This window comes from Argopecten irradians, chromosome 5 (genome assembly GCF_041381155.1).
Source record: "Argopecten irradians isolate NY chromosome 5, Ai_NY, whole genome shotgun sequence".
In the NCBI taxonomy this organism is placed as follows: domain Eukaryota; kingdom Metazoa; phylum Mollusca; class Bivalvia; order Pectinida; family Pectinidae; genus Argopecten; species Argopecten irradians.
The window spans coordinates 25,490,586-25,508,850 of NC_091138.1; the positions used below are offsets into that span (position 1 = coordinate 25,490,586).

General features: G+C 35.7%; 1 protein-coding gene across 1 annotated transcript in view; it reads right to left on the reverse strand.

Annotated features, from left to right (window-relative positions):
- Positions 1-18,265, reverse strand: part of LOC138323341 (netrin receptor UNC5C-like) — an 86,517-nt gene that overhangs the window by 38,998 nt on the left and 29,254 nt on the right. The window contains exons 2-4 of the mRNA XM_069267894.1: positions 6,217-6,426; positions 6,006-6,170; positions 778-881 (exon numbers count right to left, since the gene is read on the reverse strand). Coding sequence (XP_069123995.1) covers positions 778-881; positions 6,006-6,170; positions 6,217-6,426 — 479 coding nt within the window. The remainder of the gene's footprint in view (positions 1-777; positions 882-6,005; positions 6,171-6,216; positions 6,427-18,265) is intronic.

Consider the following 18,265-nt stretch of genomic DNA (forward strand, 5'->3'; position numbering starts at 1 on the left):
TGGAGTCTTGTCCAGTTCTCTACCAACACTCTCCTTCTCTCATAGCTTATTTATCTACCTGGCTTTTAACCTCAGGTAACAAATCCAGGACAGATCACTCCACACTAAGTAAATATGTCCATCTTACTTATCCTATTTCTCTATACACCCTCTCACCACGCTGTCCGATTATGCGTCAAAAATTATAATTAGTTTTTATAGCCATTCATCCAACCATTTAAGTAGGGTGCTTAAATTGACAAATGCATAAAAAATGAATATTAAATTATAAATGAAATGTGCGCTGGTAATAAAGAGACGCAGTAAATTTTGATGTCTAAGAACCGACAAATACAATTTCACCCGCATGTCATAAATAACTGGAAATGAAATCAAATATGTTGCCATGGACACCACCACAAAGACCAATGAACAGCTCTAATATCACCTGATGTGTCGGTAGGATAAATTGACAATTCTAAACTAAAACTCTGTACTTCTGTAGATTTCAGTCTCTAAAAGTAATTGTGCATCTCTGGATAGTAGAGCCAAGTCTACAGGCATGATACCAGATGGATTCTGAGTAGTGCAAGTGCACTATGGGACTAAGTTTGATACTCGATGAATCCATAGAATTATTAGCTCAAGGAATCATCGGTATGTTAATCAACTAGATGAAAATCATATTTTTGTACGGTTATATTTAGTGTAAAGTTTATCAAAGAAAGAACAATTTGTAAGAAAAATTAACCCAAATTTTTTTTGATGTAACATTTCAAAACCTGATGTGGATATTACCTCTGGTAATGGTTTTCCATCTGGTGGCAGACAGGTGAGTTGAGCATCAGTGTCCAGGGCAGCTCGTATGGACATGGGCTGGTGTTCGAACCATCTCCTCATCACTGCAATGGTAAAATAATAATCTAGAAATATTTCTCAGAGAATTCTAAAAACTATAACATATCAAAAAGTGCTAAAAAGAACTGAAACTGTTACAAACAACTTTGGGGGCATAAAGTGCACATGTTACCTAAGAACATTTGTGATTATGGAATATTGTTATATTATGAGTTTATTCCCAATCGGATGTGGGGGTAAAAATCAACAGTATGATTTTACCGTGAAACAGGTATTTAGTATTTAAGTATTCAGTTTTTCCTCCTCCCAAACTCGTCAATATTCAATGTTTGTTATTTTCTAGGTGATTGTAAATATTACCAGATATATAATCAATTTCTGCCGAATCAATATTGAATCAGGTGTGAAGCGCCGATTAACATCCCCTATAATGAAACTCTTCCCTACACAGCCTGCGATAAATTGCTCACCCTTATGCAAATATTGATCTACACAAACATAATATTTTATCTGTAAGCACCCATCTTGTGAATGAACATTTATTTTTGTTAAAATCTGTTCTCTCTAAAGACTATATAAAGCTATATGATAGATTTCTCTGTTAAATATTGACAGAGGTACAGTTATCAAAGACTAACCCCCCTCTAAAGATTACAGTTTACAGACTCTACACACTCCATACAACCAAGGCTTTATGCTTTGACCTCGCCTTTCACAATGTATCACATCTTTCCCAAATTTAGTCGTGATCAAGATATGACATAATTGGAAGTCATTCGCTTTTAATTTCTATCAACTTGAACAGGTGCATGTTATTTGAAATGAAAGAATTGGAGAGAAAAAGTGTGGAATTTTAATCGTGTTGGGTTTAAAATTAATCCTGAAATTTAACTCGGACACAATCACATGTATGAGGATGACGTAATTCTGACAAGACTGTACGCCCTCTTTATCTGTAAATGTGTCTCAATTACTTTCATTTTAGCCCAAGCCTAGATTTGTGGTGGATTAGCAGCAAGCATCTGTTAAAACTTTCTGTGGAACTGTCTGTAAGGCTACATATATATACTAGACAAACTGAAGGACCATTTCTGGGAGTCCAATATTTATTTGCCTCTTGTGTACTTAGTAAAACATAGTACAGTTTCAAAAAATTCAAATATTTTGAATTCTAAATTGTAATTTCTTATATTTTATTTACATGATGCATGAATTAATGATACATATATTTGATCCTGGAAGTATTTGTAAAACATCCATACTTGTATTGTATGCGGCCAAACCCTACAAAGGCCCAATTATGTACACATCCCAGTATAACAAAGTCTCTTGTGTCTCCGATATCAAAACAGCAGTCGGAAATCCAGCTTTTTCATTCATAAAGGAGATTTATATTTCTATCTTTTATACTTTGCTCTAGAACAACAAAATATCTCTCCTAAACATGAAATAGCCTTCTTTTTTCACCCTGAACGGTTTGGTGATGGAGTCGTGTTTGTGTCGTGGGTCAAGGCGACTATAAAGTTTCAGGAATTGTGCTACATAGACATCACACACACAATATAACTATGACCTCCATCAAAATGTTCCACGCTGTGGAATTTTAATGATATTTTAACTGGGATTTTAATTGCTTGTCAGGAAAGCTGAATACTATTTATCTAATTCTTAATTGACACAATATCCCCAGTTTCAATTTTCACAGTTAAGGTCTAAAAGGGACAGTTATATGTTTGTAGGTTAGGCAGTGAGAGATGCCTTAGGGCACTGATTTTACTTCCTTGTAAAGTGAAATTAACATTTATGATAAATATATCTAATTCCAGTTATATAATATAAAATTGAATACTTTAAAACTACATCATTTTATTGCATTCTTTATTACTACAGACAGAAATTATGTACTTTTACATTTTGCCTTCAAATCTTTCTGTAAAAATTTCAATTAATACTATGTGCTATTCATTTTAAAGGTAAAATTTAAGTAAAAACAAATTCCTTTTAAAAAATTAGAATGATTCAAAGTATAGCGCTGTAGTAGAGATCTATTATTAGTTATTGCTTCAGACAAAGAATTGACTCTCTGATAGTCGACTTCACCTTTTATTCCTGGCCATAACACAACCAGCCCATTACTCCACCACTGCCGATTGCTATAATACATGGTTATATCAAGGCCTTGGCATCACCTAACATGCTATTGAGTACCTACTAGGGAAACAGCTCAGTCTCAAGTCTAGAATTAAGGAGGATTTCTTTCCACTTAAGATCAATAAATCTAGATTTTTCGTTAAAGTTTTATCGGTGACATGTTAACTTGATTAATTAAGTTTTATACAGCTGATGCACAGTCCGACATTAAGTTTTAGTAAATTTGTAGGTTTAACATCGGGAGTGAGTTTGATATGTGAAATCTTGGTATTCAAAGTTAGCCATAAACTAGAAACCTTCGATCACTTGTCGTATTCATCCCATTATAAACTTTTTAGCTGTTTACAAGCAGCACTTTACTGTGAAATGTTCGTGATAATAACGCTGTATTGCCGTGACAGCTAAACTTTAATGATGTATTGATTCAGTTCATTAACAAAACAATAAAATCCATTGCAGATAAAATTCTTTCCGCTTTTTTCCTTGATTTCCCCGTTTCTGTGCCCCTGAAGTAATGATTGATTCCTCTTCAAACTCTCCTTTTCGACCCCTCCCAAACAGAAAATGATTTATACATTTTGTCTTTCAACCTTCCAGATTTTCCTTATCAAAGTAAATGACATGATTTTTTCTGTATCTTACACCAAAAAAAGCGTTCAAACTGCCGTATCATATGAGAGTTAGCGCTCTGATGTAGTATTATGGCTCTGTATAAGAAATTTTATAATCATATCTAACAGATGGAGGAATATCCTGTCTGTACCTAAACCTTTCTACTTAGGGGGCCTAGGGATCACAAATATCATAAATCCACGACCCCTTTCCTCCCAAGAACAGTCATCTTAGACCTTTCCAGGTAGTCAGAATGTTTTACAAGGAAAATATATACACTCTCTATAAAATACTATCTTTTTTCATGTATAAAATACTACTTTTTTCATGGCACAGCGACCCTCCAGCTAACTACATCCTTCATATTTTTTTACTACCACGATCTCTCGATCCTTGTTTATGTATCAGAATCAGCATTAGATCAAGCTTGGACTGAAGGTTATAGCATTACCCTGTATCCCTGTATACAGAAGTAGTGAAGAGGAAAAACAGGAAATTGATTTCTGTTATGAATTTCAGAAAAATCCATGATTTCCTTTTTTTATTAAGTAACTCATATGAGATAAATCATATGAGATAAATCGATACATAAATGAACTGAAGTGTAATTTTAATTAACAGATCCGACACTGTAATAAAGCCAAAGGTTGCAGTTGTCACGATAGTTCAAAAGGTTATTCTGGAGGTCAAATAAAAAACATATCAGATATGTTGATAAATGTAGAATGTTTGTTGGAGTGAAGATACCCTTGACAGATATAAACTTAAATGTTGTCAAAACTATCCACTGTTGAGTTTTATACATAGCGGGGCTATCTCTCACAAACTGCCCATGTAGCCGAAGCTGTTGTCAGCGGCCTCAATACCCCCAGAATGATCAGAACCATATTCAACTGACAAGATAAGAATTTTGAGGGGCAGAAAAATTTGACTTTGATTAATTATCCAACAACTTCTTTTTACAGTTTAACCCTGGTCGCTCAAGATAGCCGAGATATCCAACATCCTTGACCTTATGGGCCTCAAAATGATTAGCTGTCTACAACATGATTAGCCGTGGCAAGATTAACATGTTTTCTTTTCATATAAGTCAGAAGTCAATAATGTTTCTCTATGTATCATACAGAAGAGATATAGAAGGACAGGAGAATGAGTTTCTGTGCAGTTGTAGCATCTAAATTTTTCAGTGTTTTTTTTGGGGGGGGGGTAAAATTTATTGTTTGTATTCTGCCAACGTGACTGCGTATGTCTGAATTGGTCAAACAAGGATTTATAAAGCCAAAACAAGTTAGGAGAAAAAGTGAAGTTGATATAATGTTTACGAAGATTAAGGTGGTCAGCAAAAAAATTAGGATGTTTGATGAATAAGTATACATGGTGGTCCTCTGTGATATATACCTCCCATAAACTGACCACTACATGGCAGAGCGTCCACTGACCTCAGATGACCCCTACGGAGCTGTCCTTACAGCCAACATGGCGACAGGTACAAGCAATGACATGAGCAATCCATCATATTTCCCTCCATATAAATCAACATGGAGTCATTAAGTGTAACCATGACGACCACTGAATATCTACCTATCAATGTTCTTATGACACAATGTCTGTTTATCAATTATACTAATACCTCTATATATAACTATAATGGCCACCATGTCAGTTGTGATCAGGTCATAAAAACACATAACAACCTTATTGTATTTCTCTTGATTCTACGAGGAAAATTAATTGCTTAATTGAGGACCATCCATCTATTGTTCTCACCATGTTTGTTATCCTTCCCCCATTTAACAATAGATGGCCTTTGTAAAAACAGCAGAAGTAAATTAAACAGATCGTGAACAAACCAATGTGTTTGATATTATTACATTCCGTGTGATATGGGTCTATTTGGATCAGTGTCATCATCGAGTCATATTCGTAATGGTGGTGTCCACAATTTTATACCCCGCATCACCCGAGAAGCGGGTCCTATCACGAAAGGTCAGTCTGTACGTATCAATAAAATCCATTTATAAAACCTGCAATGTGTTTTAGGTTTGTACTGGTTATGTTCAATATCTGCAGCTGTTAATTCAATCCTACAACTTCATGAAAGGCCGAATATTGATCTTACGTAATTCAATAAGAATAATATTGATCTTACGTAATTCAATAAGAATCGGCTAAGCTTGACTTTGTTATTTCTACCATAATGCTTAATAGAGGAGAAACCGATTACCTCCTTGTTGAGATATTTATATTAACTTTACTGAATCATCAATATTCATGTTACCACTCCTTCGAATACAGTTACCTCCCTTGGAAAGTAGGTTGATGTGATCCAAATTACAGGCAAATTACAAAACTAACTTCTTCTTACTTGCCAGCTATTTGTTAAAGTTCTTTAAATTTTTACTTACTTGCTATTTCCACAAGTCCTCTTCTGCTTTTAATTTTCTTTCCATTACTAGTATCCAGAAGGCTTTTGGTTGCGTAACACTCGCACCAAAATCCTCCTTCTCCAAAATAATCTTTAACTTCATCCCGTGTCACTTCCAATCGACTAGAAACCACTTTTTTATTTAATGTTGAATCAAAATATTCCTCCCCCCCCCCCCCCCCCCCCCCCCCCATTTGAATCAAAATATTCCTCTGTTATTTCGTGATCTTGATCCACTCCCGCACATCGAAATTTTATCTGTACCGCATTTACTGCTTTACAATGAATGTCGATTGGTCGATTTTTCACTATGTAGTAATATGCTTCAGGTTCTTTGATGAACATTGGGGATCCTAGGAGCCGTGGGTCGCTACTTCCATGAACTGCACCAGGTACAAATTCTGTTAAGACAAAAAAAGAAGGAAAATTGAATCAATATTCTGAACAACATGAAGAAACCATAAAATGCATGAAAATTATATATTTATCCAACTTCTGCCAAAAATCAGTTTTTCAAACATGATTGTGTCAAAGTTCCTGAAATTCTGATATGGTTAATATTGTCTTTTATCAGGTTAATAAATTCTTGAATACACCTCATGTTTTTTGTTAGGAGGTCTATAGATGTAGGAGGCCTGCACCAGAGGATGAAAGGGGAAGCTATAGGGCTGTTACTGACAGGTGAGAAACACAATGTCTGTTAGTTGTTTACTTAACTATATACAATCAATCAGCAGGAAAAGCAGACTTCATGAAGATGGGTATTCAATGTCTGAAACGCTTTTATTAATGGCCGGTAGATGTGCACAGCAACACACAGTTCAGCCAAATGAATATACATCATTTTTTTCTGCTTTCTTCACTCTCTAATTCTTGAGCAAGTTGGCCAGATGGCAGTACTCCCAGTGGTTAGCTAACCATGATCTCAAAATACACTGATAGCCGTGCCAAAACACCTCCTCATACAGAGGCTGTGAAAAATACTGCCCCGGAATCATTTATTTACAATTCGCACAACATCCATGTGATGCAGACTTTTCATAATTGTCATAAGACATTTAATATGCGGAAAATGAAGAACTTCATCTAAATCTTCTCTACGTTTTATAGTTATCCAAGGTCTTCTCTGCGTTTTACAGCCAAATGAATATGAATTACGAGTTGTAGTGATTAGTAGAGAATTTGTAATTAGTATCTCGCTGTTAGACCTGGTGATACAGACTTGTGATGTTGCGATAATATACATATTCCTTACAGAAAGCCTGGCTACTGGAAACATCTTTGATTAAAGTCGGAGTCCACATATGCGTTTTGTTCATTAGTTACATTACCTCATCACCATGGCTTAGGAATTCCGATATTTCTACATGGTGAATTGTTTAAGAGCCTCACATTTTTTCACAAGTCTCACATTTTTTCACAAGTCTTGGCCTTTTTCTGTTAGCTAGGTCATCATAAAAGTACAACAGAACTTGAATCTTTAACAGAGCCAAAGTAAATCTGAACACCAATCTGGGTAACCATTATGCCCTGCAAATCCCATGTCTTGGTCACCAATAATATTATCCAATTTTAAAAGAATATAGAAATAGTATTTGTTTACTTAAATGTCTTGTTGTTTTGAAGTTTTATTGAATGTACTATAGATACACTACTCTAAAAGACATTAAAATTCAATCTACCATAACATATGTTAGCATTTAGATTGAATGAGCCCCCTCCCCACCTCCAACACTCTTTGTGTTATACCAGTATATGATAGGCTTTACATCTCTCTGTGTATGTAAAAGGAACACACAATGTATAGCCCATAAATACTACAAGAAAACTTGTGGTGTTGAATTATAATATTTGGATGCCAACAGGAAGTGGCCATTAGGGAGGGAGAGAACACAAGATTTTGTGAGAAGGTATAGAATGATTAATGGCCACAGGAAACTTAATCAGGCCGAAAACTACCTACATGTTGAGTAGACCTTGTACAAATATGTGTTAAAGGTCATCCCACATCACAGGGGGGGCAGGGGGATCTGTATCCCCTCACACAACCATATATACTTGTTGATATATTAATGACTGTGTTAATCATTACCCCTATATTTACAGATGTGTACAAACACTATCACCATTTTATTGAAAGTTTGAGATAAAATTATCCAAGGATCTAGCTAAACTGATGGAAACTGCCCCAAACATAAACACCACTTTAAATCCAAGGCCAGGGCTAGTATGATTAGTAATGAGGTGAAAACATTCCAAAACGAACACCAGAAAAAACGGTTAATTAACTACCTAAATATTCATGTGTCACCGAATGACCCAATTGGAGAAGTATTAAAGGAAATGTCACCATCAATTTAAACTTACAGGGCAATTTATCTTTCCCACTCTGCATAAATCATACAATCATCAACCAAAATAGAATCGGGCATCAAACGCAATTAAAGAATCAATCAACTCGAAAGGTACCTGGTAAGTAATGAATTACCTCCCCTTGATTAAACCTTCAGCATGACGAGACAATGGCCGACTGTTAATTACATCATGAAGAGTGCGAGACACTCTTAGTCATACACTCACCACAAATTGAACAATGGATTTTCACATAAACATTAATTGTTTTGTGCCAGAGAAATTCTCTGTGGGCTAAATTATACCTGTACAATCATTACATACAGTGATTGTACCATTCTTTGCCCTGTCAGAGGTTTTGTGAGGAATTTAGTGGAGCAGATATATACCTACACCCAAGGGACTGATCAGTAGATAGTTCTGGGCCTAATCTTCATGGCCCATTTATAACTGGCTGCAGCAGAGACATATACATAGGTATATCTGGTACTGGCACTTATATACACAGACCCTACTCTACTGTATTTATATATATATTTATATACCAAATTAATTAGTGTCAATTATATGCTTTTAATATGTTTATAAGATAATATAGACACAGGATGTAAAATTATGATGAACAAGTCCATATGATGAATCAGCATGCAACAGCCAGTAAATATCCTCCAATTTTGAAGCAAATCGAATATCAAATTATATCAAGAAAATGTAATTTATTTGATGTGCGAATTTGTTTGAAACAAAACAATTTTTATATCATTTATTTGTAATTTTCTCAATTAGTCATATAAGAATTAACACGAATACATTTATCATCTGCCATATATACTCCAATACCATAGCAAGCTTCTCCAATACGATAGGATGCTAACATTTTTCGGTGTCATTCTCCGACGATACCACAGAAGGCTAACTGTTTCAGTGTCATACTCCGATAGGTTACAGGAGACTGTTTCCATATTATTCTGCAAGTCATGTCAATATCATGATTAATGTTACATTATTCTTGATTTTATTTAAATTTTAAAAACAGACCACCAAAGTAGTTATTAGGTGTCAGTGCCGACTTAACACAATCAAATCCATTACTTTGCACTGAACTAAACAGGAATTAGATTTCAGGATCGCAAAAAAATCAAATAAAAACACGTCCCAAATATTTGGAAATAAGACAATCTGTTGATAGCTGTGATTTTGCAAGTCATTTTAATATCATACTGACACATCACATCTACAGAGACTTTTTAATAAAATTTTCATTAAAATGAAATTTGTAAAATATTCTCAGAACAGTACCTAGGACAGTGCAATTAGATACAAAAATGTTACTTGTTAGCAGGAATTATATTAAATTTTAGATTGCATGACTTGACTATTTTAAATGAACCAATCTAATTTTTTGACCAAAAAAAATAGACAAAGAGTGGAATTGTAAACTAGTACATGATACCAAAGAGGACATTTAAATTATCATGTATTTAGTTAAATGTTAGTACTATTTACATCAAATGTAACAGAAGTAATAGTTTTAAGTCTGCACCGACTAATAGACAAATGTCTAATACAAGTCATTATATTGTATGGTGCATTTTGACATTCAATCTGTCCTAACCTCTCCAACGTTGCTATTTTCCACAAAGGGACAATCTCTTTTGAATTGTTATGGTTCCTAATATCCCAATGTCCAGAGCATTTAAATATATTTTTTCTTGTGAGATTTATTGTTTAATTTGTGTTTGTTGACACAGAGCTGTACTATTTGTACCAGATGGTTCTATAAGTACAAGGTGTCTAGGAACACTAGGTGAGATCCATTCATTGTGATACACGCCTTCTACAATGGTGACTGTAGCATACAAAACACAAAATAACTTACTTTAAAACAAGTAAACTACATTTCAAAGTCTGGGCTGTCCATTGCACCAGTGCTAAGGGGTGGAAGAAAAACTGAAGTCCAAACAGAAAATGAATTTTGATAATTTTATGCAATTTGATCTATATATATTTATTTTGTTATACCAATAGTTTATTTATAGAAGTAATTTTTCAATCAAGCTGTTCCTAAAAGTAGCAAAGATCTAACACAATTGTATGTAAAAACTAGAATGATATATATAGACAAAGGAAAGGTGTGATGAGAGAGCGCTATAAACTAATACAGGTGACAGGTATGTTTATTACACCTGCACACCAGCTGACCTTGTCGTTATGACATCACAGAGAACTAGGGGAGGTCACCACCACATCCAGAATACAAAGTGTGACAATAAATGTGGTAACAAATCGTAAAGGACACGACATACATCTTGTCTTCATGGTGTTCCAAACAAACCACTGCAGTTAGTAAAACTAACACGAACAACAAAACATACAGACATCTTTTAAACTTAGTATTCTGAATAAACCATAGTTAATAAAACTAATATCATTTGGAGCTGCAGTTTTCATGAATAATTCTAAGTTAAAATATTTCCATTGTGATGTAATTAATGAAGTAATCTATGCCCGGGCTTGTATTATAAGTCTCTCAAGTTATGAACTTGAGTTGAGAAAATTCCCAAATAAAGGTATGCTATCAGCATCCAAAGTAATTTGAACCAGAGGAAGAACAATTGTCAGCAGAAAGTGATTCCAATGATTAGTTTGGCGAGTCATGGGACAAGGAAAATAATGAATCGGCCATATCTCTTAGTGGAACAGTACAAAATATGTACTTTTATTGACTCCACTGATGTGTTTGTGGGGTCTGGACAAGACATGAGTGCTTTATGAGCGGGTTCTCCATGTTTATCATTCCCTTCCCAGCGGATACCAGGGCCAAGAAATACTTAGTGGACAGACTTATAGAGACAGGTCTGACCACTTACCACTGTTATAGCCCTTTCTGACCAGTCCTTGACAAATGAGATTCGGTTTTATTTTGAGATCTTTATGGGTCACCCCATTTCAGTGAAATTGGAGCGGTAGGAAGGCCTCGGACCAGATGGAGTGTTGGGTCTGTAGTAACTCTCCATGCCATCTTATTTCATGCCATTTCCATAATTCTCTCCACCCTCAGTTAACATAAACACAGTGATGTTTATGTCCAACTGATTCACTGTAGGCCTAAATTCATAGGTGCCACAGCCATACCTCATGATATATAGGACATAAATATTTTGGTTCTGAGAACCAAGCCTGCAAGCTAAATGTGTTCTGTCTTTTTCTGTAGTTCCAACCATTATTTCATCAATTTTCTACATACACATTAATCTAATGCTTTCAAAGAAAAGCTCCAAATCAGCCGTCTGAACACAGACTCAAATAAACAATGTGCACATGTTTGTTAATCAAAAGCTTTCAAACAAAAGTCCAAATTCAAGTCCAAATTCATCCTCAAACCAAAACTACCACAATAATGGAGACCGCTTACATCAATATATTGACTCTAGTTCTAACCTTCAGTCAAGGAAGATGCAGTGTAATTTTCTGAACAGACAAAAGCCAGAGATTTGAGTCATCAAATGCCTATAGATGTATACAGGGCTTAAGTGTTGACGAAACCATCACGCAACTTTAATACTCTCAGCTAAACTTCTGTAGAATATCTGAATGTGCACTCTCTATCTCTCTCTTGGCCATAAACACAAATCCGTCGTGACATTGAAGGAAATCTACTGATGACTACAGGATATGAATTTTGCAATTAACTTCTTAAGCTTTGTCTCCTGTGGTAACACTCATTGACTGGCACCAGGCAACCGTTCAAAAACATAGATTTCAAACAGCAATTAAGTTTCCCCATAACACCAACGTCCAACGGAAGACAAGTATTACACACGGAGACTGGTGCTACTGAAGACATCACTACAAAGTGTGTAAAACTTAAATGGAAGAATCACTGACACATGATTAAGCTTCTAACATCAACCGCCAATATGAGTAAGTTTAATATCCTATCCTTTTCCTCTACGAATCGGCAAAATGCCAGACTGTCGAGAGGTTTCACGAGAAAACTTAAATGAATTTTCCCTATCCTTAATTGGTAGGACATCAAACTGGTATTGGGTAATTGGAAGGTATTCTGGTTGCTATGGCGATGCAGTTTCATTGACAATGACTTCCTTCAACTGTTTTGACCAGGGTGGCTTTTATTGGGGCAATACGATGCCTTCATCCCAATCACGTTTATAAAGGAAACGATCAATGCCCATCAAAGGGAATGATGAAGAAATCACACATGTTAAGTTAATGAAAGTTTTATGATTTTTTTTCTCTCCTAGATGGCGTTGCTCTTTTACACATTATGAGGGGATGCAGGAGTGGAAGCTCGATATGGAGGACCATGATTTATGACATGGCTATGTGAAAACCAGGCAAGGAAACAGGACATAAACACAGAAATATTGCACTTTTCATCGTCCTCGGGTCGCATGCTGGGTTTGTATAAGCCAATCAATGTAGCTTCTGGATTTCTAACACGGTTTGTCAAATAAAAAACACCAAATGAACATTACTCTCCTAGCTTGGCCTTTTTCACCGGAATAAATTGATTAGTCAAATGTCTTTGATGTTCATTGATACTAGTTTATTTCATTTATGTTGGCATATTATGGACAGGAACCTCGCTTATTCTGAATTTGGATAGAAAGCTTTCACCAGTAATCCAGTCTTAAATGTTTCATGCAATGTATGTAAAAAGACAGATATGTACGAAAAATTTAACTCCGATTTGAAATTTGTACTTTAGCTTGGAGTCATTGTATATGTATCAGAGCTTTCACATGTCAATATCTAGTAGAACTATTTTTCTAACTCTATGTGTTATTCTGTATATGGCCTGCTCATTCTGTAAGGTTTTTATTGTGTATTTAGCCAGAATGCTAGGTGCTTTGTCAGCAGCCATCGCTGGAGATTTCTCTGTGATACTGCTGACTGCAGTGTATCACAGGAAACATGTACCAATGCTTGATTAACGACAAAAACATAACGAGAGGCTCAAAAAGTCGCTGTGTTAATATAATCCTGTAAAAGTGGGATTGATTCTTTGATTCAATAACCATTATCGGTATTAGAGGTGTCTGTGATACGTGGCTATACATCGGCAGCCACGACAACACCAGGCTCCACGGCCAGCTCATTTCCTCACACAAACACTCAGTAGTGTGACAACGTTTCCTTTCGCCTCGTAATCTCGCTGGAGTAAAGTGAGAGATTGCTAACTGTTCTCATAGGAAATCACAGACGATGTGATGGAATGATTTAACTCATCAATTCCACATATATATACAGCAATTTTTAGATGCAATGAATTTTCATCGCACCTTGGATCTCGACATCATTACTTGGGGTGACGCCCGAAGGTCCCCCACTTACTCATGTACTAGCAAACAAAGGCAGGCATGAGTTTCAAATTAATTATCTTAAATTGTGTTCAATCATAGTATAAGAGGAGGGAGTATCTTCTGTACTGTAGTCCATAGAAAAATGCCATTAAACCTCTTACTACAAACAAAAATGTCAGTTTTTCACCTACATGTCTTTCATCTGTGCAAGTGTTCCATGACAAAAAGAAGCTGCCAGATATGCACTTTTGGATGCCAGATGAGGTTGTCATGGCAACATTAGACAGAATTATGGGGTATCAAAATTCATATCTGAAAATTGTTCTTGCTTTATCATTAATGTCAACTTGACATGTCAATGTACTACTGCAAACACTAGCTATCCCTGTGAGTACAGCTTACAACATTCATTCTAGCACCCAGAACATCCGAAGATATCGTCATAAAATTGGGCCTGATCAACCCACCGACCCACTGCTCACATCCTCATGATGACAAGCCAAACAAAAGAGTTCGGACCTTTATTACCGAGTTTGAGTTATGACGAATGGGGTCTCAATAATGCAAAAATTGTGACCCGAAATATTGTCTGGAGATTCGTTAGACAAACACAATAGATGGCTGTATAATTATTAAGGACACCTTGCCTAGGTCCGGGACCTTTGCCAGTTTTTTGCCTGCCTTCAATTCATGAACTTGTTTAAAAAACAATGCTGTTTTTTTATTAAATCAAAAAACAAATCTTTGTCCTTTTTATTCCTCACCTAGGCAGCTAAAAATCTGAAGTCTGAAATTTTCATTTCTCGATACATATTTCATCAACTTTGTTAAGCTGATGAAGACTACTTTGTCTATTAGCTATCTGACTATAACAGAAGTAAAACTGGCCCTATTATCAAACCTTACTTTTATTGCTATTTTGTTCTGTTTATTATTAATCCTCAATGTATAATACAATATAAACAACATTTTTTTCTATACGCCAGTATTTTCCGACGTAAGAAGGTGGAAATTTTACTGCAATAAGATCTGAAACAGTACCTGGGCCACCTGAACAATCAACTCTTTTCAATATGTCAGTGGGCTGAATGATTTCCCAAGTGATAATATAACGCGGAGAATTTTAAAAAGGGGCTTCCGTGACTATTAGAACTTAACACATACTCTGGAACAATGGCTTAACCCATTCTAGTCATCAAAAGAACAGTTCTATTTATTCCGTCTAGATATGGTTAGTAGTTTTAAAGAGATTTATCTAACTGTGAAAAAAACCTCTGGCATAGAAATAACTATGTAAAGATAAGCAGTTTTGAGTGCTATGTCGGAGCACATTGAGACCTAACGCACAAGTGTTTAGTGATTGGCTCGGTCATAATTATGATGCACCTGCGACGTTAACCACAAAACAAACACTCGAGCTATTGTTACTCTCGAGTTCCATAGGGTGGAAAATCAAGCCTCGTCAAATAGAAAGTAATTACCATCAGTAATAATATCAAATGTTTCATCCATTTTTTATGAAGACATCTAAAGACACACTCATTAAGCACATTTTTATACAAATTTGTCATTCCATTCCATGCTGTTACATGTCACTCAGACCAAATTTATTACACATTGGAACCAACGCCCTTGAACTTTCTAATAAGGTCACAGCTGTCAAATATTAGGTATTTTGTCAGTGCCCTAGCAGATGCTATCAATAAGACAGGGTTTAGATGTAATGTCCTCATATTCTGTACAAGGAAGCCATAGCAGTGAGCAAACTCATAAAATACACCATTACCTGATGCAGTTACAATTTTCTTTTCAGAAATTGACAAATACGTTGCACACAAAAAGTATGCTATAACAGTTTGTGAGGAATTATAAGCCCTGTTTACAGAGATGGTCCTGAGGCATCCACAACAGGCCCTATTGTCTGCACCCTACAGAAATTACAGGAACACATATAATAGGCTTAAAGATTGACTGACAGCCAGAGACAAATGCCATGGTCAGGACATTTCAACAAAAAAACTTGTCATCAGGCATCAAATTAAAACATCATTTGAATAAGAAATATCTGTACTGGTGAAAAAATCATATTTTTTCGAGATTTTAACTGTGACACAAGTGATATGGTAAGACGGTTCTGGTGTAATCTTCAGCCATATGAGACAATAGGAGAATAGTTTGTATAGGAACTGATGACTATCGCCTGTCAAGGAAGATATGTCGACCTACACCTTCTCACAGGGCCCGATCACCAACACTGACCTACTTCAGATCAAGCTTTTTATTGATATAGATCGCTAAGACGGGTAGAACAAAAACATGGGTATCGAGTATTCACACTGTCACACAAAACACTGAAATGCAAGTCGTGGTTGAATTAGTCGCCACTTCAGGGGGAGGAACGATATGACATTTTTCAAGATAATTTAAGCATAAGGCCTGAAAGGTTTTTTTGCTTATAAAAAATCTCCCATTTAGTTCAAATTTCATTGACGTTGCCCGATACAACTTCTCTCTTTTCTATGTCTGAAGTAACTGCGGACCAAGGAAACAGAGAATCAATGAACAGAACCCTTGTTACTGTTCTCTATCGTGATTCAAACAGACAATGAAATAATTAGCACCTTCCCAGACATGCATGACTGGTCACCATTAGATATATTGTAATAGAGAGATATCTGAAAACATCTCTGAAGGCCTACAACAGTAAATATTGAACCAGTACCAAATGTCATATAGTACTAATCTTGTCGATTCTGCCCCAGGTTTAAAAACCTTCTACATTAAATGTTGTTAAAGGATTAAACCCCTTTTTGTTTATCTGTATTGCCATGAAAAGAAAAATAATCTTAAAATAATACAGATAAAAGTAGTTTTGTATCTAATGATTGACCAAAACTAGTGCAAAAGTTGTTGAAGTCACAGAATTTTCCAACACAATTTGGCTAAAGGTTTTGAAAAAGGGCCACAGCTATATACAGCATAAATGTTAAGACAATGTGTGTAAATAATATATCTACAAGTCTTCAATGAATAAGATTTTGTGCTAATTATCTCCCCTTATCATCTCCACTAAATTGATATGTAATAGGTGACTAACAGGGATTTATGAGCATTATAGCTGAATATATATAAAGATGTTTTGCTGATTTTTTACCTAAAAAATTATGATGTTATCTTAGGTTAATGTCTCCATAAATCTTCTTTCATGTTTAACAAGAAATTAATTTCCACTGCTGTTTTTCATGGAACATAAATAATTCAACGAAACTGAAGCCTTCATCAGAATTTGATCAGCCATTTCTCCGTCAACTTTCAAATTTTATGTATTGCAGGGTGAAAAGTAAACTTCATGATCAAACAAACAGGACGTTTATGGATACTTTTAATCAAATTGCGGTGTTTATTTCATAAAACTTTCAATACTTGTTTTTCGGCTGCTCACACCCGATCTTCAAATGAGTGCAATGCACCATGGGAAATGACAGAGTGAAGTGAGTAAGTGTTATGTCTGCTGACTCCCAAATGAAGTTGGTGGTTAATGTAGCCTGAGGGCCTTACACAAGTCGACAATGCCTCCACTTGTGTTGGCAAACTCCTCTATTGAGGTTCTATACTAAGCAGGCAGGTAGAGATCAAATGTTTATCATATCACATTCATGACTGAACACCTGCACAGCACAGGTAGGCAGGCACGCACAACTGCATGAATCTAAATCGGCCAACAACTTGGTATAAACTATTTACAGAGTAATACTGGATGTATATACGATATTGGCCACCAAGTGGCCAGGCCAAAGGCCTGTTTGTGAAGACCAGGACACGTGTAGGTGCCTCTCTCCTAAATACCCTCCAGGAATCTCTAAATTTACTTGGGATGCCTGGAGTAGCGACATAATCCAAATCGACTATCTATAATCCACGAATGGCTGGAAACTAACAGTATTGTTGACTGACAACTTCATTCCGATATCTTTAATTACAATCCCATACTGCACTTTAGATGAAATTGACATTATCGTAAGTTCAAACATTGAATTTCATTGGACAGGCTGGAAACCTGTCCTCCAATATACAGAACAACAATGTGTTTGCCTGGCCATGAAAACCAGAGCTAGAGGATGGCAAACAAATTGCACACGGTCAAAATAGGCCAATATCCCTGCTCTCTTACAATCCAAACATTTATTCTATCATAACATGATTTCCCCGTGTAAACAGGCCCATTCTAAAGAAATCCATAAGTGTATTGCCAGTTAATCAACAAAAAGCTGTCTGAAGAGTTCTGAAGAGTTCTCCAAGGCCTCTAAACATCAATCATTACGGGGCTGCTTTTTGGAATTTGAAAATCTGGAATAATTATTTGTACATATTCAATATGTAGGTCAGCAATGCTGTTGCAGGAGTACCTATTTGTACTAGTGACTTAAATTGATTACTTCCAGATGTTGAAGGTTTGATAATGAAATCAACTGTACAAAATTAACTTACCATTTACCCATCTGATGAAAACATTTTCTAAAACACTGCCTTCTGATGAAAACATTTTCCAAAACATCGAACC